Here is a 22,538-nt window from a genome sequence, read left to right as displayed (position 1 = left end):
TTGTCATAAAAGATTACAGGTTTTAAAGACGTTCACAGATGGAGCCTCTCTTCGACTTTATAAAAATTATGAATTTAGACGCCAACCACTTGTTTGAAAAATGAAGAAGAAAAAAATTGACAGAAAGAGGAGAAAAATACACCCGCGCATGTTCTACATCCACACATGGCTAGCTACAGTCCTCCTCTCTTCCCTATGTGTGTGTGTGTGAGTGTGTGAATGTGTGTGAGTGTGTATGAATGTGTGGGTGTGTGTATGTGTGTATGTGAGTGACTGAGAGAGAGAACCAGAGCCAGAAGTCAGGTTCTGACTAACAGTGCTGAGTGCGACTGCCAATGAATGTGAGAGTGTGTGTGCATGTGAGAGTGTGTGTGTGTGTGTGTGTGTGTGTATGGGGAGGTTTGTTCAGTTCGAGGTAAGTCTGCATGTCAGCTCACTTCCTCTTTTTAAACATGGATTTTGTAGCCACTTTCGGTTCTGTATTCTTTCCATGTCTCTACTGTTTTTTTTCGATGGTCATCACTCCATCGTCATCATCACCATCATCATCATCATCATTGTCAGTCATTCTTACTTCTCTTTCTCTTTGCATGATCTCTCTCTTTGTCTCTTTGTTCATCACTTTGTGGTGTCTCCATCATCTACTCGCATTTGCATGAATGACGTCCTGTATTTCCTCCATCACTAAAACAAACGACTGAGACAAAAGAGGAACAGGGCCTCAGCAGAAGAGGGTGGCACGCTCGTATTACGCACTCCGAGGTCAGTTAACGGATTCCCTCGGCGCATTGATGAAACCTGGAGCAGCTTTTCAAATAAGTTTTGGTGAGTGGTTTGTCTTTGTCTTACTTTCCTCTTATCCGGACTAAAATTTTGGCAATCTGGTGATAAGGAAGTCCTTCACATGCGTGGCGGTTTGATGGAAAACAGATAGTATTCAAAGTAGAAGAACTGACAGATATGTGAAGAGTAGTGTTCTTGTTATCTAAAAGGGAGAATGCTTTAATTGTCTCTCGATATTAAAATGCCGAATGAACTGAAAGAAGTAACGAAATGTGACTTGACATATATTGTAAGTTCACTGATGTCAAGATGTCAGAAATTTTGCTCAAACATCAGCCATTTTACTCAAGGAAGCAATCCATTTTTCTTTCATTTGTAATAATATGGCAGAATACAACAATTCCTATGTTTATGGGGGTTTTTTTTATACTACTTTTGACATTTGTCTGGATCAGCAAGAAAAGCTTTGAGACAAGTGACAAGAGTCAACAACGGAGCTGCAGACAGAGGAAGTAAAACATAAAGGAGTTTACAGAGTTCAAGAAATAAAAAAAGACAAATGTTAGGAAGATAAAACAAAATCATTTGTCCACCCCTGAGGAAATATCATTGATATTATTTGGGTTGTGTGTGTGTGTTTGTGTGTTTGTGCGTGTGTGTGTGTGTGTGTGTGTGTGGGTGTGTGGGTGTGTGTGTGTGAGTGTGTGTGTGTGTGTGTATGTTGGGCGGGTGGGGTGCATGTACAAGGGGATCAGGTACAGCAGTACTACTGAGGTTTAAACACTTACGCAAGGAATAAAACACTTGAGGGCATGCTGTTAAAGGAAAATAATGTGCAGCACAGTGCAAAGCGGAGGTACTGTTATCCCGAAGTTGATTATTTTCCTAAACAACACATCCTGAAGTGTTTTATTCCACAAATACCACAGCAATTTTCCAAAAATTACAATTTTAATTAATTAATGAATGACACGTTGTACTTTTTATCCATTTATAGTTACATTTAATGTTGCGGAACGTTTGCGAAACAAGTTATTTCCTGTTATTATTTATGTTATAGCAACTATAAACACTTGTTCCCTCACCAGCCTTTCTCTTTTTTCTCTCAATTAAAAATAATAAGATGAAAAAAAAACCTCAGCTTGTCATTTTACCAAGAAACTGGAAAGTCCTGAAAACTTTCCCATGACTGTTCAAAAAAACCTCAGATACACTTCCATAAATGTTAAGTAAACATCTCCTTACAGAAAACTTCACCGTATCAACGATTAGACATTTTTGTTTGTTAAATAACAGGACGTTTTTAATTTGTTTATTATTAAGCTTCGATTATGGTACTTACAGCATCTTTTACTATGTTACAGTTATTTTATAATATTAACAGTAGTAAACTAGGTACTATTTAAGTGAATAGTAAACATTTAAATTTAAAATTAAAATTACTTTAAATTAAATGAATCTGTTTACTACCTACCTGCTTAAATGCAGTCTAATGATTAAGATAACAACAGTGTCTGGAAACATAGATGTTAAAATAGAGCTTTCACCCTTGAAGAGTTGAAGTTTTTCTCACTAATGTTTTTGTCACGAAAGCTTGCACATTCCAGGACATATTAATGAGACCAGCTCTTAAGCTCTATTCAAGATGAGTCATACCTATACCACACTCTGTACGGCCTCCGATTACATTTCATCTGTATGCTTCTGCAGTATGCAAATAGCAAAAATGCTTTTATTGCAAATGGGAGGTTCTTCTGGCCTTCTTCTCAGATGCTTCTTAGTTTCAAATCATTCAAATTAGGTGAAGTTTGTGGGTTTCTGACACATGATTAACCCGGTAAATGGTAAACTTGTCCTTTCGAGATTACAGTGTATGTCTTGATAAGTATTTTATAGGGCGGTATTTCCTGAAACAAGTCCTCAGAAACACCATTTGGTTCATATTTTTGCTCTCTTTAAGTGCCCAACACACCAGAACCAGGTATTCAGTGTTCTCAGTGGTTTGGTAAGAACACCATTAGGAGATGAGATAGTTCCCTGGTTGGATTTATTGTATAACTGGTAATAACTGGCCAGGAGCATCACCAAAATGGTCAGTGAGATCAGAATTGCCAGTAAGCACTTTGGTACAGGTGATAACTTTAGCATTTTGTCATGAGTTTATTATTGTAAAATTATTTTAATCTTTTTATCATTTATATAAATTCTATCATTGTGTATATATTTCATTTTAATTTCATCTTTATATTTGCATGTTTTATTTTAGTCAATATTTATGTATGTATTTTTAAGTAAAATCTTTTACTTAATTTTATAGTATTTTGAGCTACCCCATGTATAAAAAGTGATCTGTAAATAAATTAAATTTCTTATTTTTAATTATTATCAATACTTCATTGTCTCCCTTGTAGCTGTTCATAACAAAACTGTTCTATCCTGATGAACATTACCTTTTCTCTGCAATGATGCTTCTGCTGATACGCAATATGTCTGTTATTCTTTTGAGAACTGTGTTCACATTAGCTGCATTCCTATTCATAAGGGAAGAATACTTTAAACCACTGGAACAGGGGTGCCTAATAAAAACTGTTTCCTTTTTGCAGGTAATTAGCAGGCTCGGTCTCTGAACATTACCAGGGTGCTGTTACCATGGCAACTGGCAAGCAAGGCTTTGTGAGAGCTACTGAGTCTCAGCATTTGGTATCCGTACAGAGAGAGAAAGAGCCGCATGTTCAGGCCCCACTACCAGCCATGTATATCCAAGCGGTGTCCGGCTTGCCATCCTACCCTCAGGCCCAGCCAGCAGCAGTGCAGGATGCAGCGGTCATTCCTCTGTCCGTGCCGATGATGTATGCCAACCAGACTCTGCCCTTTTTGACTCTGCACATAGCCAGTGGGGCAGGTCTCCAGCAGCAGAGGCCTGAACCTCCAGCATCTTCTTCCAGACCCAAGTCTGCGGGGAAGCATGTGTGCCCACATTGTGGAAGGGACTGCCTGAAACCCAGTGTGCTGGAAAAACACCTGCGCTGCCACACAGGTGAGAGGCCATATCCTTGCGCCACCTGTGGCATCTCCTTTAAGACGCAGAGCAACCTCTACAAACACAAGCGCACCCAGGCCCATGCTCGTCTCTCCAGCGAATCTGGTAAGGGAACCTTCAGCAGCCAGGAGAGCACTGAGAGCTCAAGAGAGAATTGCTCTAGTCCCTCACTGGAATTACAAAATGAAGATTCAGGTGACACAAACAGGAATGATGGTGTTCGTCTCACTGCGGCAATGAGCACAGGTAGTTCAGACGAGGTCAAGACAGGCTCTGAGACAGAGAGGGCTTTATGCAAAGCTGCAGTGGTTGGAGTTATTGCTTCACCAGCACATGGGCAACAAGTAAATTCACATACTGTAACCCAGAGGGTACCTCAATTATCATCTGATGCTGCACCAATACAGGCAAAAAGCCCAAATGGAGATGGACGTGCTCCACTGACTCCAAATCGTACTCCTCTTCAGAGGCAGGAGGCACTCTTCCCTAAGCCTCAAAGCCATGACAGCACAGACTCCGGCTTCGGTGAAAGCAATGAACAACACTCAACCTCCAGTCCTGGCACTACCTTGCACGATCCCAGCATGGAACTGGAAGAACCAGAAACCGCTGAGAAACTCTCAGATGTGGGAACTGATGACATCAAAAGCAAAGTGTCACTTCAGGATAAACAAAAGCTAGAGGAACACATCTTGAAGCTGATCTCCAAAAACAGTGTGGTAATGGACGACCGGCATCTAGTGAACGTGCGGCCGAGGAAGACGGTATTGTCGAAACAAGGCAGCATCGATCTTCCCATGCCGTACACTTACAAAGACTCATTCCATTTTGAAATAAGAAGCAGCAAACACCAAGTATCCGGTTCGCAAACGCAAGACAGAAAAGGTAGGGCTTTTTACAGCTCTATGCCTACACAGCATTCTACCAGCTTGGAACATGCACCATTAACCCGAAGCAGTTCTTTACCATTTAGCGTGGGCAATCAGAACAGTGAAATGACGGTTTCGCCTTATGAAGTAGACAATGTTCCTTTGAGCAGGAGGTGTAGTGCAGGACATATCTACCCAATTAAGTCATTAGATCAACACACACCCAGCCATCGTTCACTGGTCAGACAAGTAGCAGTGGATGGTTTATCAGCAGTGGAACGTTCTCCAATGGAAAGAGGCAGTCTTAGTAGCCTCAGTTCTGATGGAGACTGCACTGACACGGCATCAGAGTCGGTTGTCAAAAGATGTCGTAGGAAGAAAGCACAAAAATTTGCCTACAATAAATGGTACATGTATGGAGGTGGTACATTCAAGAAGCTCTACAACACAGAGAAGGACTCTGTATTAAAGAGCAGAAAGTCCACACTTAGCCCTGAGCAAACTGAAAGTCAGGGGATTCAAATAAGCCAACAGAAAGATAGCAATACGTCTGCATCTGTATCTGTGAGCTATACTTCCTGCTCTGCTCCGAGTCTGTCTCCTGTTGCTAATGTCCTCACAGCACAGACATCCAGCCAGGTTCTTTCCTCTTACTTACTTGTGCAAAACACATCAATGAAACAATCAGCTGGGCAACCCCAGCAAAGTCTGACCAAGCAAACTAATGTTCCAAGCTCAGACTTGAATACTGTGATGAATGCAATAAAAGGCACAGAAGAAAAAGGCAGAGCACCAGAAACACAGCTTTCAACTCCAATACCTTCAGAGAGGAAAAAGCAAAGGACAGAGGAACATCTTTCAGCCTTTGTCGAAAATACAGAAGCCCTAATAAGAATGCAACAACGTGCGAGTCGACAGGTAAACGCCAACCTATGTCAATCACTACAACCAGATAGTGGTGATGTGCCCCAAAAGTCAAGCCTAACTTCACTGCAGAGGGACAATGGGTTAAGTCTTAACAGACAAGGCAGTTTCACCAATCTGTCTTCCTCCTCAAATCAGAGACAGATCCTTTTCAAGAGGCACAGTTCTCCGCTTTTTGTGGCCAATATGAGTGGGACATCTGCGTCTCCTTCTGCCTCCTCCAGCATCTCCTCGGTTTCTCAAGCCAAGTCCAGCTTTCTTCCCATGTACCAGCTGAAGATTCCTGGTTCGACAGATGGCATGTCAGATCCTTGTCTTGGCAAAGGTTCCTCACTGAATCCGTCTTCACTCAAACAGAATGTTAGTCTGAATCAGCAACCTGAAACAACTTCACCATCCACACCACAAAACCAGTCGACAGTGACTGTTATGTCCCCTGGACATGAGCAAGGTACTTTGTGTATAACAGCCATAACAAAGGCAACATCTATGACACCTGCCGTGTACAGTTGCCAGAATTCAAATGCCAACACATCGACCTACACCTCTACAGCATCAGTCTCATTAGCATCTCCGTTAGCATTCACAGACCTGAGTGTCACTGTTAATACAACACATAGCTCAATCTCACCAGTTTGTCACTCATCTACATCAACAAAAAACAGCCAGGTCTATGCTGGAAATGTGGCATCTGTACAAGACAATCCTGTTACATCTGTAGTGATCCCAACACAATCACCTGGAGTTACACCTGCACCGGCACTTCCGAGCTCTAAAGATGGCATCCCTTTGGAGATAAGCAGCACTGAGATCCAGGGATCTCAGGACACTTTTTACGTGCAAACAGCAGACCTCCAGATAGTCATGCAACTCATTTCAGATGAGCAGCTTGCGCTGATAGAACCGCAGATTGAAACGCAGGACTATAAAACTACTGGAAGTCATTGTTTGCTCAGCAAAGATCCAGAAACGTCTGGGACTCACACAATCCAAACAGGTGTTTCACAGGAAATACATAAACAATGCTCTGGTGATACAGGAACAAAGTTAGCTGTTGAACAGGGGAATGTAAACAGGAGTGTGCTCAGCAACATCCCAGACATAACACTCAGGTCATTTGGATCAACAGTTACAGAACACAAGGCAAAGATTACAAAAAGTGCTCAAGATGGTTATTTAACAAACACTGGCACTAAAGGGGTTATTTCAAGGTCAACTTCCAAGTCAGAGCATGACGTTTCAGCTTTACTGGATAGCAGGGCATTGGGACAACAGTGTAAATTTTTAAGTTCAACACCTGAGGACAGTACGGTGCCAAAAGACCCAGACACTGCAGGGTGTGGTATTAGTTCTAGATCATATCTTAAACAAAAGCCTAGCGAGAAATTGAGCAAACCTTCAGCAGACAAATCCACTGCAAAAAGTGAGGCAGAGGTAAGCAAATCTTCTGTGCATGACCAGATCTTGAGAAACTATTCAACTTCCATAATATGCAGCATTCAGCAAAGTTGTCAAGACACTACAGCTATCCATGGGATGATTCATACAACTCTGGCTTCTACCAACAGTGCAGCAACATCCTCTGAGGGCAAATCATTGAAAGTAAAAGTTGCAACTTTTCCAGAAATATCTGAAAGAAGCCCAAGTCATCAACCTGTGCAAACGACTGTTCAACAGCAGAAATCACTTCTCTTAACAAAATCAGTAGAAAAACAGACGGCTGAAACAAACACATCATGTATCTCTGTGCCATCTTCAGTTCTGGTTCGACCAGTGACCCCTATTTCAGCTTCAAACCAAGATGAACCGATCCAACCCAAATCCTGTCAGCCATTAGGCGACTTCTCAGCCACGGCAACAACGATCAGCTCACGGAGTGTACTAGCGTGCCGGGTATGTCCACGACAACCTTTAAACCAGACAGGAGCATGCAGTGGAGACAGGTTAAAGTATGAAGAAAATCAATCCGGACAACATTTAGCCCAACAAGACTGGTCTAAAACTGAAGAAGTCAAGCCAATCACATCTAGGACTGCTCATATGACCAGTGCTCAATTTCAGTCACATGGGCCAGTGTCCACCTGTCTTGAAGAGGAAAATAAGAAATGTGCACTGGACCCTGGTGGAATGCCTCACATCAATCAGGATTCATTCACAGGTGAGTTCAAAAACTTATCCAGACATGATTCTGTTGGGAACGTCCATAAACTGGAGCACATTTTCAGTAGCAGGGAACTGTCAACATTTAATAATTAGGTATACCACATGGTTTGCCAATCCAATCTCTGAGAAATGTATTAATTCAGTGCAATTCATGTAGACACAATGCTACTTAATATAATAATAGTACTACTGGAGTTCCCATCAGTATTAAGAACTATAGAGCAACTATGAAGCCAGTATAGTAATGTCTTTATGTGATCATTTATTCTGCACCAAGGAAGAGATCAGATATTCTATATAACTATAATTATATTCTATATATCACTTTTTCTGGGGACCCCAGGGGTCCATGAAGAATAGCCTGGGGGTCTGCATTTTTTTAGGTTACAGAGGTGGAAATCACAACCCAACATTACCCATCAAAATTATTATAATTATTATTCATTTCTTATCAGCTCAGCAAAAACAACTGATCCATAAAGAATGTCAACTTCAGTCTAATAACAATTAGAAAACAATAATGTGGTCTGTGGGTGCAAAGTACACGAATAAAAAGTTCTATGACTCCAATAAATAACTAAAAATTTACTGTACACTTTAAGTGGATCTTTTTTAATGACTTTTTAAAGATTTAGAAAAGGTGATCATTGTGGTCATATGCAAACCAGCAACGTTAATATGGACTGTTAAAGGCATAAGAAAAGAAACTAAAACCAATAACTTCTATAAAACAGGCCAGACCGGTCCCATAACAGATGCACATCTCTGTTCCCCCTTGTCTAAAAAACCTTGACACACCTCTGGATATACAACGGATATAAAATGTCCACACACCCCTGTTAAAATGGCAGGTTTTTCTGATGTAAAAAATTGAAACCAAGATAAATCATGTCAGAAGTTTTTTCCACCCTCAATGTGAAATTATAACGTATGAAAATTATGTGAAAAACAATCAGAAACATTTTTAGAGAAAAAAGGAAAAATAAAAAACTTACAATAACCTAGTTGCATAAGTGTGCACACCCCTAAACTAATACTTTGTTGAAGCACCTTTTGATTTTATTACACCACTCAGTCTTTTTGGGTAAGAGTCTATCAGCTTGACTTGGTAATGTTTTCCCACTTTTTCTTGCAAAAACATTCTAGAGCCGTCAAATTGTAAGGGCATCTCCTGGGCACAGTCTGCTTCAGGTCACCCCACAGATTTTTAGTTGGATTCAGGTCTGGGCTCTGGCTAGACCAATCAAAAACATAGATCTTCTTTTGGTTAAGCCATTCCTTAGTTGATTTGGATGTATGCTTTGGGTCATTGTTGTGCTGAAAGGTGAAATTCCTTTTCATCTTCATCTTACTAGCAGACACCTGAAGGTTTTGCACTAAAATCGACTGGTAATTGTAGCTATTCATGATTCCCTCCACCTTGTTAAAAGCCCCAGTTCTGGCTGAAGAAAAGCAGCCCTAAAGCATGTTGCTGCCGCCATCATGCTTCACCATGGGCATGGTGTTCTTTTGGTGATGTGCTTTTTTTTTGCACCAAACATACCTTTTGGAATTGGTCTCATCAGACAATAACACATTTTGCCACATGGTTTGTGGTGGGTTAGTTGAGCTTGGATGTTTTTTTGTGAGAAAGGGCTTCCATCTAGCCACCCTACCCCATAGTCCAGACATGTGAATATGAGAGATTGTTGTTACATGCAGAGAGTTTTCAGTACTTGTCAAATATCTCTTGGCAGCCTCCCTAGTAAGTTTTTGACTTGTCCTTTCATAAATTTTTGAGGGACGTCCTGTTCTTGGTGATGTCACTGCGGTGCTCCATTTTCTCCACTTGTTGATAATTGCCTCCACGGTGTTCCATGGTACCTCTGATGTTTTGGAAATTCTTTTTTACCCCTTACCTCATCGATACCTTTCAACAAGTGAGATACCATGCGTGCTTTGTAAGCTCATTGCGGACCACGGCTTCAGCAGTCAAATGAACCCAAGAAGATGTGAAGAAAATCCTACAGAAACAGCTGGTCTTTATTTGGGCTTAATCAGAATAATTTCATTGATGACAGCTATATGATATTTACTTTTGATCATGAGACTGAATGTTCATTTTTCCCTTCATTTTTATATGTTGTAATTTCACACTGAGGGTGGAAAAAGTTCTGACATGATTTATCTTGGTTTCATTTTTTAACATCACAAAAATCTGCCATTTAAACAGGGGTGTGTAGACCTTTTATATCCATTGTACCACAACTAATAATTATCAGAACAGAAACTAATGCAATGTAAAAGCAATAAATATTATAGGAAGAAGGTACAAAAACCTCCACAAATGGTCATGGTAGTGCTTGGAGCAGGGAAAAAACAACATGTTGGTTGCTTCTTCTTCTTCTGTCTGAACAGCATGTGGTTAGCCATATAACTATTTTCAAGCTAATAACAAGTGTTAGCATGCACCTTTATAAAGACAAACCTAAGAGTAACTGCATATCTCCACAAGGTGGAGACAACTGACAATCATTTCACAAGTTCTTTTCCACTTACACAATTACAGACAGAACAATTTTGCCCTTGCAATCATGTTTACCATGGACTAAAAATGATTTATTTATTTCAATTTATTTTACTTATTTATTTATTTTTTAAATTTAAGCATTTAAGTTTAAGCAGGACGAAACATCAAATGATTTCATCTTTTTAAGCTCGTAGATAATTTAAAAGAGAGAGGGGGAAGAAGAGATCTAAGAAAAACAACTCATATTTGTCAAAATTGTCTATTACATACATCTATTGAGGGGCATCTGCAGAAAATCAGGACAGCTGTACATAATGTACATTTATTGCACAACAGCTCCTACTGTGTACCACAAAGAAATTTACTTTCCACCACTTACTTGGCCTATTTTATAGAGGCTGGTGGTGGAGTTTATAGCCTTTTCTCCCATAAGACTACTGACTACTATGGAGTGAATTGCTCACATATATCACTCCAGATTGATTAATAGTGCATTAGATTATGTAAAGAATACTTGGCAATATTAATTGGCAAAATATGCCATGAATTTCATATGTTTGGTTTTCGTAGTTTAAAGACATTCATTAGATTTTTAACTTATTATATTAATTGACAGACAGGGCGTTTCATAGAGTGAAATGAATCTTAGGTGAAAATTATACTATATGTAAAGAATAAAATAACTGGCTGTCATTGGAAAATAATCAGCAAAGGGGTGGCGTGTTGTCGGCTGTTGCGAAATGGTCATTATTTACCTATAACATTTTTCCTGGACATGTTTCCTGATGTTGATTATTTTCCAATGATTACAATTTTCTACTTCATAAAGAACAAAGTTATACTTTTTACCCATTTACAATTGTCTAGTGTCCAAGAAACCAGTTAGTTCCTGTTCTCACTTACATTATAGCAGCTATAAATAGTCATTCCCTCACCAGACTCTCTTTTTTTCTCTCTCTTGAAGTTAATAAGACAAAAAAAAAAAAAAAGCAGCTTATCATGTTACTGAGAAACCACAGACTCCTCTGTCCTGAAGACTTTCCCATGCGGAAAACTTGCAGACTGTTGCGATTCGCTGACAGTGGTGATTCATTCCATCAATGTTAAATAAACATCTCCTCAAGGAAACCTTCAGCATATCAAGGATTACACATTTTTTCTATGTTAAATAACAGAACTTTTTTTTAAATCTGATTATTATTAGTCTTAGATTATGTGGAGCATCTGTTACACTGTGGCATAAGCTGTTTCTATAGAAACAATAACATATTAAAACAAGTGCATTAATACAAACCTCTGATTTGTAACTGGGATTATTGTCAGAGCTACTGTTATAGAAAATTAATCAGCACCTTCTGACCAGCCAGAATCAAGAATTCAACAGCGCTGTGGTAAATTTATAATTAATTAATTATTCTAATTAATTTGTGGTTTCATTAGGATAACAAATCAAATGAGTGAAGGAAAGAATTTTATGCTTTTAATGTTATTGTCAAAGGAATAATGATTATGGAACTAGTTTTAGTTTCAATAAATCTTGTTAATTTCAAGTCAGAAACATTGCACATTTATTAACCATTTCAGCATTCTTATTTTAGGTCAAATAACAGAAATGTGATTACAATGCTAGTCTCTTGCACTGTTATACGGATAATTCCTAATTACACTTCTAATGGTAAAGAAATCCGTGTATTTTTGGAAGACACTGGGATATCAAGATATCAAAACAGACTGTGTTAAATCAGCACACTTTTAGTAAAGTGGGAATGTCAGGTTGATTTGTTTATCCTCTCTTCCTTTGTAGTCTATAGTTTTTATAGTCTTTTACCTTTATATGCTCTTACAATGACCTCTTCCTGATCATTCACAGTCATTCAATATCAGAATCTTGTTTAAGAATAACATTTAATCCTTCTAAGTCTTAACAGTGTTGACTTGCCCTGTGGCAGTTCCAAGGAGATTCCCTTTCCATAGGTCACAGGCCACATGAATTAGTCACAGCAACAAAAATAAGAAAGGTCAAAGGATGATCAGAAGGGCTAAGAATAAACAAAACCTCTCCCTTTTTCTCCTGATAAGCCTGATTATTTAAAGCATTCTTCACTCTGATCAGTCTTTTGCTCTTTCCGGTATATGTTCCTATAAATCTGTAAGGAGACGTTTTTATTTCTGCACCAGCCTCCTCCATTGCCTTTTAGCCTTCTAGCCTCCTTTAAGTGAGTATGATGGATTAGATATCAAGGAGTGGACAGAGGGTCCAGCATGGAGGTCTGAGCACTGGCCTTAGGGTTGGGAGGTTTCTATTTTGACTGTCTCCATTACAAATGACCGACATGACCTGAGCTTCCACTTAGAGCACAGAGGCACGCGCAAGAGTTCAAACAAAGCAATCATTACCTGGACAATCTGAGCAAATAATTGTTTCTATACCTGCGCTGCTGAATTCTGGAATCTGATTGGTCAGAAAGGTGTAGTTTCGATTGTAATTCAAATCACAGGTTTATATTAATGCATGCATCTTTATTCATTTTATTCATTATCTCTCATTCACAGGGACTTGTATGGATGATGCTCCAAATAAATTAAGCCTAAGTCTAAAAATAAATTATAAAAAGCACATTTGATTTTTGAATTAATAAACATATATACACACACTGGAAAGGTGCTGTGGTATAAGGGGGTATAAAACACTTCGGATGGTAAGCATAGTCGTTTTTCATTCCTCATAGGCTGCCTGATATAAATTGTTAAGTCATTTGTCATGTTATTTATTATTATTCTTTATCCTATTTTATGTGCATAGTAGATGATTGAATCTTCTTTAAGGCAACATTAAGACAACAAAAGTGTATCCAACTCTACTGTTAATTACTTTTTTCAGCAGCCAGTCTGCTCTGGCTGCGTATTCCACTTTGCTCTTGGGTGAAGGAGGTGTTAAAAACAAGATACTTACACCTCAACCTGTCTTGGCGCTAGCTAAGTGAAAGCATTAACTTTGTGGAATTCAGTCTTTGGAGCTTATGCGCTGATACCTCAGGGAAAATGCGAGGTGAGGCGAGGCCAAGCTTCGGCTACAGAACTCTGCAAGCTGTGGAAGGTTTTTCAGAGATTTGAAACAACTGGAATTAATTTATTCTCCCCTTAGGGCCTCCCGTGAGCTGTTCTCTCCAAAGCTTAAACTTCCAGTGGGAGGCTGGGACAGGGAGACAGAAGTGGATCCCCCTGGAATCTATGAGCACAGGAGGAGATGGAACAGAATGGGTGGGGACAAGGGACACAAAGAGCACATGGACAAAACAGGAGGAGGATGCTGTGGAAAACAAAAGAGAGGTGAGAGAAAAGAGAGAGGAGCTCCAGGAGAGTCAGTGACTTAACTACAAAAGTTACATCAATAACTTCTCTGATCCAGTCAGATTATTATATTAAAATGACCTAAGTGTAGTTCACGCTGATGAGGCTGCCAGATTTTTCTTGAGTAGAGATGTCCGAGATGGTTTTTTTCCCCAAAGCATTCAGGATTATATGATTCGTTAATTAACAGTGCCACGTTTATGTATTTAATATTGGCCAAAAATAGTATTCCATAGTTTTTTTAAATGTATTTACAACCTTGCTAAAGCCAATATCACACAAGAAAAATCTACTTAAGTTAACTTAAGAAGTAACTGAGACATGCCTTTGTGTTCAGAAAACTCTGCCCCAAAACTCAAGCCACAACTAGTGGTTAATTCTGTAGCTACATCCGAGGTCTGAATACCGTTGTGCACAATTTTTGGTATTAACACCTTACTATGCATGATTTGTGCATTTATTTCTTTCATTGGTGTCATTTTCATGTAAATATCTTGAAAACAGGGAAATTTAACTAATATTTTTTGTTATGACATCACTATAAAACAAATTAAGTATTAATATTAAGCCTATTTTGATTATTTTGCTTCTTTATAGAAACAAATGCTGAAATATGCAAAATAATTTTCAATAATTTGAGAATTTCAAACTTGAAATTTGTAAAAATATCTAAAGATGGGCTTAACAATCTTCGATTTGTTTTATCATGAATTCATAATCAGGAAATGTTAGATAAGTTTGCCTTTCACTTTTACCTACCATCCTGGTAGGGGAAGACTAACACTTGCTAGCAAACTGGTTTAATTACACAAGGTAACTGTTAGCCTAATATTAGCTAGTCTGCAAACTCAGCTACTGGATTTAATGTTAGCTAGCCAAATAATTGGTTTGAATTACGCAACATAATAGAATGACATAATATTAGCTAACTTGCAAGAACTTGGTTGTAGTTACTTATTTAGTTAGCTGGTCAAGCAGCTGATAGTCATAGCGCTGCTGGGAATGTAACGAATTACAAAGCTGCCTAACTTTAGCACAGTGTTGTTTTTAGGTAGCTTAGATAATGCTGCCAAGTTTGTTTGTGTTTAAAGGTATAAATGGCGGGCAGGGTGTGTTACAGGCACAACACAGTGCTCCTCCCTTTTGACTATTTACTCTATGAAGTGAATAATATCACGTTTTGAGATTCTGACATTATTCAGCCTGTGTTTTGTGTTTTCATGTATCTGTGTTTCAAGCAGGAGGCAAAATGCACTGAAAGCTACCACACAACAGTGAAACCACATCCGGACCTTTCCACATCCCAACACGTGACTAACATCAACGCAGCATCACCTGAGCTTGTTTCCATCAGCACTACATCGGCAATCTGTGGAATAACCAACCCTTCACCTGAAAGCAAGTGTCACACCAACAAACGTCATGTTAGAGAAAACAGTCCCAGTGCTCAAGCGGCTCCAAAACAAACTCACCAAAGTAACACAAAAGTGAAGGAGCACGCTCCTCTTGGACATTGTAAAAGTTTTACATCATTATCCAGAGGACATGGTGACGTGAGGCATCTCTTGGCTCATCCCCTTTTGGTGAATGCCATTCAGAAGGAGGTCCAAAAAGAGACACAAACCAAAAACTCTGCAAAGGGACTGATTCATTCAACAAGCTTGCAAGTGCAAAGGCCATTGCCAGAGCAAGAAACAGATGGAACAGCACAAATCAGTATGCTGAATGAACCCTGCATGATATCGCCTTGCAACACGGAACACTGTCAGATAATAAAAACCGCACCAGCATACACACGTCCTTCATGTTCAAACCAGACTAACAGCTCTTGCATACATCCAAATCCAACATGTACATCCAGCATACAGAGTAACCCTACAGATCCTAATGCTCCACACAGCTACATGGAGGAGGAGGAGAGGTCCAGCAGCAGCGACGATGAGGGAAAACTAGTTATTGAACTTGAGTAAAACCATACGCTGATGAGATTATGGTGGCAAAACATATTAACAAACCATAACCATGACAGCAAAACCAAAAACGCAACAGCATTAACAACATTAACTCAAAATGGAAATGGGAGGTCCTTAGTGAGCATCACATGCTCGTTGCTGATTGGCTACACTCTACATCAGTCTGAGAGATGATAGAAGACGGAGACCTGGAGGATGTTTAGAGTAACAGGAAATATGAACCTACATGAATTTACTCTGGGTGACATTCACTCTGTGATGATATCAACTCACAGCCTCCAGGGTCCCCAGTTCAATATTAGTAGTATACAGCTATGTACTCAGATACCGCTTCTGGGGTGAGAAGCAGAAGGGGTGTTCTGCAAGTTACTGAGCTCAGGTTATAGTCTGTACAGAGTTTTGAATGATCTTCCTGTGCCTGTGTGGGTTTACTCTGGGTTCTCCGGTTTCCTTCAACCTCCCAAAAACATGTAGGTAGACTGGCTATGCTAAATTGCCCCTAGGTGTGAATGTGAGTGTTCACGGTGCCCTGCGATGGACTGGCTTCCCATCTGAGGTGTATTCCCAGCTTGGGCCCATTTACACTTCCAGTTTAGGCCACACCCACTTTGGGCTTAAATCCAAATACAGATATGAATATTTAGCACTAAACAGATATAGATACAGACAGTGGCATTACATTACAACACTAAAGGACCTATTCTTTCTGTTTTTAAATTTTGTGTTTCTGAAAGTGCTTTTTGTTTTGTTACTGTATTTTCGGATTTGCTGTTGCATTTTTGGTTTGTTAATGTATTTTGCACATCTGGCTGCATTTTTATCCAAGCTAACACCAAATGCTGAACGAGAGATACAGCAAACACAAAGGAATGCACTTACTTCCGAAACATGATTCAAATTTTCTCAACCACAGAAAACAGGGCGTGAATGCATGAAGCTGCATTCCCACAGTCACTGGAGTTCCACAGGGATCGGTCATAAGCACAGTGAGGATTTCAGGCGTAAGAGATTTAACAGACAAGAGATTTAGCCTTTGACATTGCCGTAATGATTGTAAACACATCAAGTCGTCATTACCATATTTTCCCGTCTTTCTGCTTTGTTTATCAGGCTGCTGTTAAATGTCAGTCATTTGTAAGCAAAGGTTTGACTGATAATTGTAAACCCCAATTTACCCCCTGTCATTTAACTAATAAAATTACAAAATGTTGAAAGACCACTTCAGATATATTGTTAATTAAAATGCTTTTCTCATACAATATTAGACATGCAAAAAAAGGAAATAAGGAACAAGAACTTTGTCAGTAAAAGTGTAATAATATTGTACTTATAAAAAGTTTAGCTAAAGCTTTGAGAGACCAGATAGAGCTTCATCCTCCATCTACATTTCACGGTGACCTCGGAGTGGTGCCATTTGGAAAGTGTCATTCATCATTATTTAGACACAAAGGCAATGGGGAGCTATCTCCACTGTCATCTTGTCTGCTGCGAATAGAGTTAGTTAAATGCTTGCCCAAAGGAAAGGAAAAGGGAAAAAATGAACAGAGCTTCTTTGAGAAACATGCCTTGAAAAAAACAGCAACATTTTTAAAACCACTTACATAAAATATAAGTATAATATTTGGCCAAAAATATATGGACACTTGACCATCACACCCATATGTAGTTCTGTTGGAAAAACACAAGTGTATAGGACGTCTTTGTGTGCTGTAGCATTACGACTTCCCTTCACTGGAACTAAGAGGCCCAAACCTGTTCCAGCATGACAGTGCCCCTGTGCCCAAAGCGAGCTCCATGAAGACATGGTGTGTGAAGGTTGGAGTGGAAGAACTCGAGTGTCCTGCACAGAGCCCTGACCTCAACCCCACTGAACACCTTTGGGATGAACTGGAACACCCACTGAACTCCAGACCTCCTCACCAATATCAGTGACTGACTTCAATAATGCTCTTGTGGCTGAATGAACACAAATCCCTACAGCCACGCTCCAAAATCTAGTGAAAAGCTTTCCCAGAAGAGTGGAGGTTATTATAACAGCAAAGAGGGACTAAATCTGGAATAGGATGTTCAACAAAAACATATGAGTGTGATGGTCAAGTGTGCTTTCAGGTGTCCACAAGGTTTGGCCATATTATAGTGTTAATCAACATATATATATATATATATATATATATATATATATATATATATACAGTCAGGTCCATAAATATTGGGACAGTGACACAGTTTTGGTAATTTTGCCTCTGTACACCACCACAATGGATTTGAAATGAAGCAATCAAGATGTGACTGAAGCGTAGACTTTCAGCTTTAATTCAACGGCTTCAAGAAAAATACTGCATTAACCGTTTAGGAATTACAGCCATTTTTTACAGAGTCCCTCCATTTTCACAGGCTCAAAAGTAATGGGACAATTGACTGATAAGCAGTTTCATGGCCAGCTGTGGCCTGTTTCCTCCTTATATAACGATAAATTAAGGAGATAAAAGGTCTGGAGGTGATTCCAAGTGTTGAATTTGCATTTGGTAGCTGTTCATGGGCACTCTCAATATGCCGTCCAAAGAGGTGTTGATGCAAGTGAAGGAGGCCATCATTAGGCTGAAAAACCAAAACAGACCTATCAGAGAGATAGCAGAAACTTTAGGAGGGCCAAATCAACAATTTGGTACATTCTTAAAAAGAAGGAATGCACTGGCAACCTCAGCAACACCAAAAGGCCTGGGAGACCACAGAAAACAACTAAAGTGGATGATTGCAGAATTCTTTTCTTATTGAAGAACAACCCCTTCACAACATCTAGCCAAGTCAGGAACACTCTGGAGGAGGTAGGCCTATCATTGTCAAAGTCTACAATCAAGAGCCACTTCCATGAATGTAAATACAGACGGTTTACCTCAAGATGCAAACCACTGGTAACACTCAAGAACACAAAGGCCAGATTAGATTTTGCTAAAAAACCTCTAAAAAAAAGCCTGACCAGTTCTGATGCAAGATTAACTTGTACCAGAATGATGGGAAGAGAAAAGTATGGAGAAGGAAAGGAAGGGCTCATGATCCAAAGCATACCACATCATCCGTCAAACATGTGGAGGCAGTGTTATTGCATGGGCATGTTTGGCTGCCAATGGAACTGGGTCACTGGGGTTTATTGATAATGTGACTGTTGATAGAAGTTGCAGGATGAATTCTGAAGTGTACAGAGCTATACTTTCTGCTCAGATTCAGTCAAATGCTGCAAAACTGATAGGACAGCGCTTCACAGTACAGATGGATAACAACCCAAAACATACTGTGAGAGCAGCCCAAGAGCTTGGAAATTAAATGTTCTTAAATGGCCGAGTCAGTCACCTGACCTCAACCCAACTGAGCTGCTTTTCACTTACTGAAGACAAATCTGAAGGCAGAAAGACCCACAAACAAGCAGCAACTGAAGATGGCTGCTGTAAAGACCTGGCAAATCATCTCAAGGGAGGAAACTCAGCATTTGGTGATGTCCATGGGGTCCAGACTTCAGGTAGTCATTGACTGCAAAGGATTTACCTCCAAGTAATAAAAATAATCCTAATATTTATGATTATATTAGTTTGTCCCATTACTTTTGAGCCTGTGAAAATGGAGGAACTCTGTAAAAAATGGCTGTAATTCCTAAACGGTTAATGCAATATTTTTGTTAAACCCCTTGAATTAAAGCTGAAAGTCTACGCTTCAGTCACATCTTGACTGCTTCATTTCAAATCCACTGTGGTGGTGTACAGAGGCAAAATTACCAAAACTGTGTCACTGTCCCAATATTTATGGACCTGACTGTATATATATATATATATATATTTAAATATATGTGTGTGTGTGTATGTATATATATATATATATATATATATATATATATATATATATATATATATATATATATATATATGTGTGTGTGTGTGTGTGTGTGTGTGTGTGTGTGTGTGTGTGTGTGTGGTGATTTGGTCATTTATGTATCACCATATAAAATGGCTTGTTAAAATGGCTACTTTATTTTTGCACTGAGGTTTTTAGTGCACCTGGACGAGTGTTGTGTCTGCACCACAAATTCAGGTCTTAATGCCACTTTAAACAAAAGTCAAGGTTCAAGTCAAAGTTTGTGAGAACGGCAACCTGATCTCATGAGAAAATCATATGAACTCAAACAAACAAGGGTGGTGTGGTGATTTTACACATGTGCAGCACCATACTTATATCTTGCTACTGACCATGCTGCTGTAACACAAGAATTTCCCTCATGGGAAATTCTTAGCTAATATTAATTACTTATTAATTATAGACATTAGCTATTATAGTATATTATATTAGTCTAGATAGATAGTCTATCTATCTATCTATCTATCTATCTATCTATCCTTGACTTTTATTAAAGTGTGACACTAGCTGTCAACAAGTGTGAGACGATCTTGGAACAGGTTGAAAAGTATATGTAGAACCTTAAAACAGAACCATGAGGACCCTTTTTTCAAAGAGTTTAGTTCACTGGGGAAAAAAATATTAGCTAAGATGACTTCATTGACTTCATGACATTTATTCACTTTAACATTTATTCATTTGACTGATCCAAAGAACTTTTAAAGAACGATAAAAAAGAAAAAAAAAAAGGTTCCTCTAAAGTTATTTGGATGTTACTGGTTCTAGCTTTCTAAAGGGCTTCTATTCAATTTTTTTCTAAAAGACTTTCTTTAAATAAAACCTTACATTTTAATCTTTTGAGCCTGAAAATGTTAGATTTCTTCATTTAACCAAGGCTTTTATCCAAAGAGCCTTCCAAAGTTGGCCCAATCCAATACATGGAATTTAAATCTTGAACCCTTAATGGTTCTTCAATTTGTAAACAAGTACAACACAGTTCTTCCTGTCCAAGATGAGTCCAGGTGTAACCCATATGAGACTCTAAGAGCTCTTAATTATCCAAAGAAGCCTTCAGAAACCTACTTTCTAAGAATGTATGAGTGTAACAGGCTTAATTAACAATTTTCTGTTAATTAAGCATCTTGTCTGAATTTTCAGTCTCATCTAAAACCTTTTGAAAAGTCTTAAAAGTCTATCAGAAATAAGATATACCGGTGCTAAAGATGGGTTGAAGATTTCTGATGCTAAAATTATTTAACAGCTTAGAAATAACTCAATACACATGGTAAAAGTAACAACGTAACCCCTTTGAATTGTAGAAAAAAATATTCCTGACAAAACAGTGCTTTATATGAATAAATCAGTATTGACAAGCTGGATTGAAACCGAGTCAAGGACGCTGAGGTTCAACACATGACATAATATCACATATAAGCATTCCATCTAAGTTATTAACATAGGGGCGAGCTTTAGGAGAGGGTTAAATATAGTCTGTGAATAACAAGGTCTGACATCCACTGCAAGAAATATCAGTAAAGAATAAAACTAAGCTGTGATGTGAAGCCAGGGCAAGGTGGGATCAGAAGTAAAAAGAGGGGCGTCTTCAAGAGATTTATGCATTGATCAACAGGCTTAATGTTCTCTTGTATCGCATTGGTTTGTTGACGTGCCAGCGCATCTGCAGGCCACGTGACACATTTAAGGTTTAATCTTTTTTGGCAGTGCTGTGAGATGAACTGCTAAGCCACAGATGTGCTTTTTTTTTGTTTGAGCTCTTAGTTAAAAGTATTTACTGCTCTTTTTCTGAAGCTGCTGAACTCTCTAACTGTATTCAGACCCCAGGGCAGTTGAAGTTTGGATTCTGATTGGTGTTGATTAATTTTCTATTTCAACAGCTCTGACAGTAGTGCAGCTGCAAATCACAGGTTTATATTAATCCGCTCATTCTAATAACTTATCGTTTCTGGATTCCGGATTACAAATGGATTTAAAAACCCATGTAATAGTTGATATCGGGAAGGTTTCTGGAGGTAGACATTTATTTAGCATTTTTGGAAGGAGTCTCCAGTGTCAGCATTTTTTTCTTATTAAGTTCAAGAGAGAGAGAAAAGCGAGACTAATGATGGAACAACTATACACAGCCTCTGCAATGAAAGTGATAACAGGAACTAACTTATTTCAAGGACAGTTTACAACAATAAATGCACCTATAAATGGATAAATAGTATGATGTGTTGTTCTTTAATAAATGAAAAATTGTAATCATTGACAAATTGCTGTGGTAATAGTGGAATAAAAAACTTCAGGGTGTGCTGTTAAAGGAAAATAATTAGCTTCGGGGCAGTACCAGTAACTTTGTTTTGCATTGGGCTGCATCGCACCACCTCATCTTTCATTATTTTCCTATTACAGCACACTTCCCAATCCCAACAGATTAATTCCTTAATAGATCATGAATCAGTATTTGCTCAGAACTGGCAGTGAGATGTGAATAACAATAATTATTCAGTTAAATTGAAACATCTGCACACATATTATTAATTTGGGTAATTTGGGATTTAGGAGGTGAAGAGATCTTCTTTCATGCCAAACATTTTGGAATGATACTGCTGAATTTACGTGTTATTATAAAGTTCTCAAAATGAACTCACGGAAACATTTCTGTCCTAATAGCTGAGTGTAACAGACCACTGCCTGCTGGCCAGACTGTAAGTTTTCAGTTTTCCTTTTTTGCCAGTTTTGGTAAGATCCCAAGGCTTTGCTCTGTACTTAAAGACACATTGAATATCACAGGTAATATCTGTGGATAATTACCCCCCATATCGATAGTTACTAATAACAAAACAATTATTACAAATTTCTACAGCTGACTATAACGCACATCGACGTGCATAACTATGCATGCTTATCAACTAACAAACTGTGTGGTGTGTATCCTTCATATGTGAATACATAAACCCTCACATATCTCCACATCTGCAGTGTGATTGATGCATTTTTAAGCCATTAGTGTTTGTGATTTGGTAGTACAAAGAGAAACAGAG

The 22,538-nt window shown here is 38.8% G+C and overlaps 1 protein-coding gene across 2 annotated transcripts; it reads left to right on the top strand.

Annotated features, from left to right (window-relative positions):
• Positions 1 to 261: 261 nt before the first annotated feature.
• Positions 262 to 16,831, top strand: znf831 (zinc finger protein 831). Of its 2 annotated transcripts, none has more exons than XM_034314380.2 (4): positions 262 to 825; positions 3,387 to 7,774; positions 13,434 to 13,618; positions 14,878 to 16,831. In XM_034314380.2, exons 2-4 carry the CDS (start codon positions 3,433 to 3,435, stop codon positions 15,607 to 15,609), a joined length of 5,259 nt encoding a protein of 1,752 aa, XP_034170271.2. In that variant the 5' UTR covers positions 262 to 825; positions 3,387 to 3,432; the 3' UTR covers positions 15,610 to 16,831. The 2 variants fall into 2 exon arrangements, with proteins under 2 accessions (XP_034170271.2, XP_026788548.3); XM_026932747.3 differs by having other exon boundaries at positions 264 to 825; positions 14,881 to 16,831.
• The last annotated feature ends 5,707 nt before the right edge of the window (positions 16,832 to 22,538 follow it).

The sequence above is a fragment of the Pangasianodon hypophthalmus genome, chromosome 20 (genome assembly GCF_027358585.1).
Source record: "Pangasianodon hypophthalmus isolate fPanHyp1 chromosome 20, fPanHyp1.pri, whole genome shotgun sequence".
NCBI lineage: Eukaryota > Metazoa > Chordata > Actinopteri > Siluriformes > Pangasiidae > Pangasianodon > Pangasianodon hypophthalmus.
This window is presented reverse-complemented; position numbering and strand designations above follow the sequence as displayed.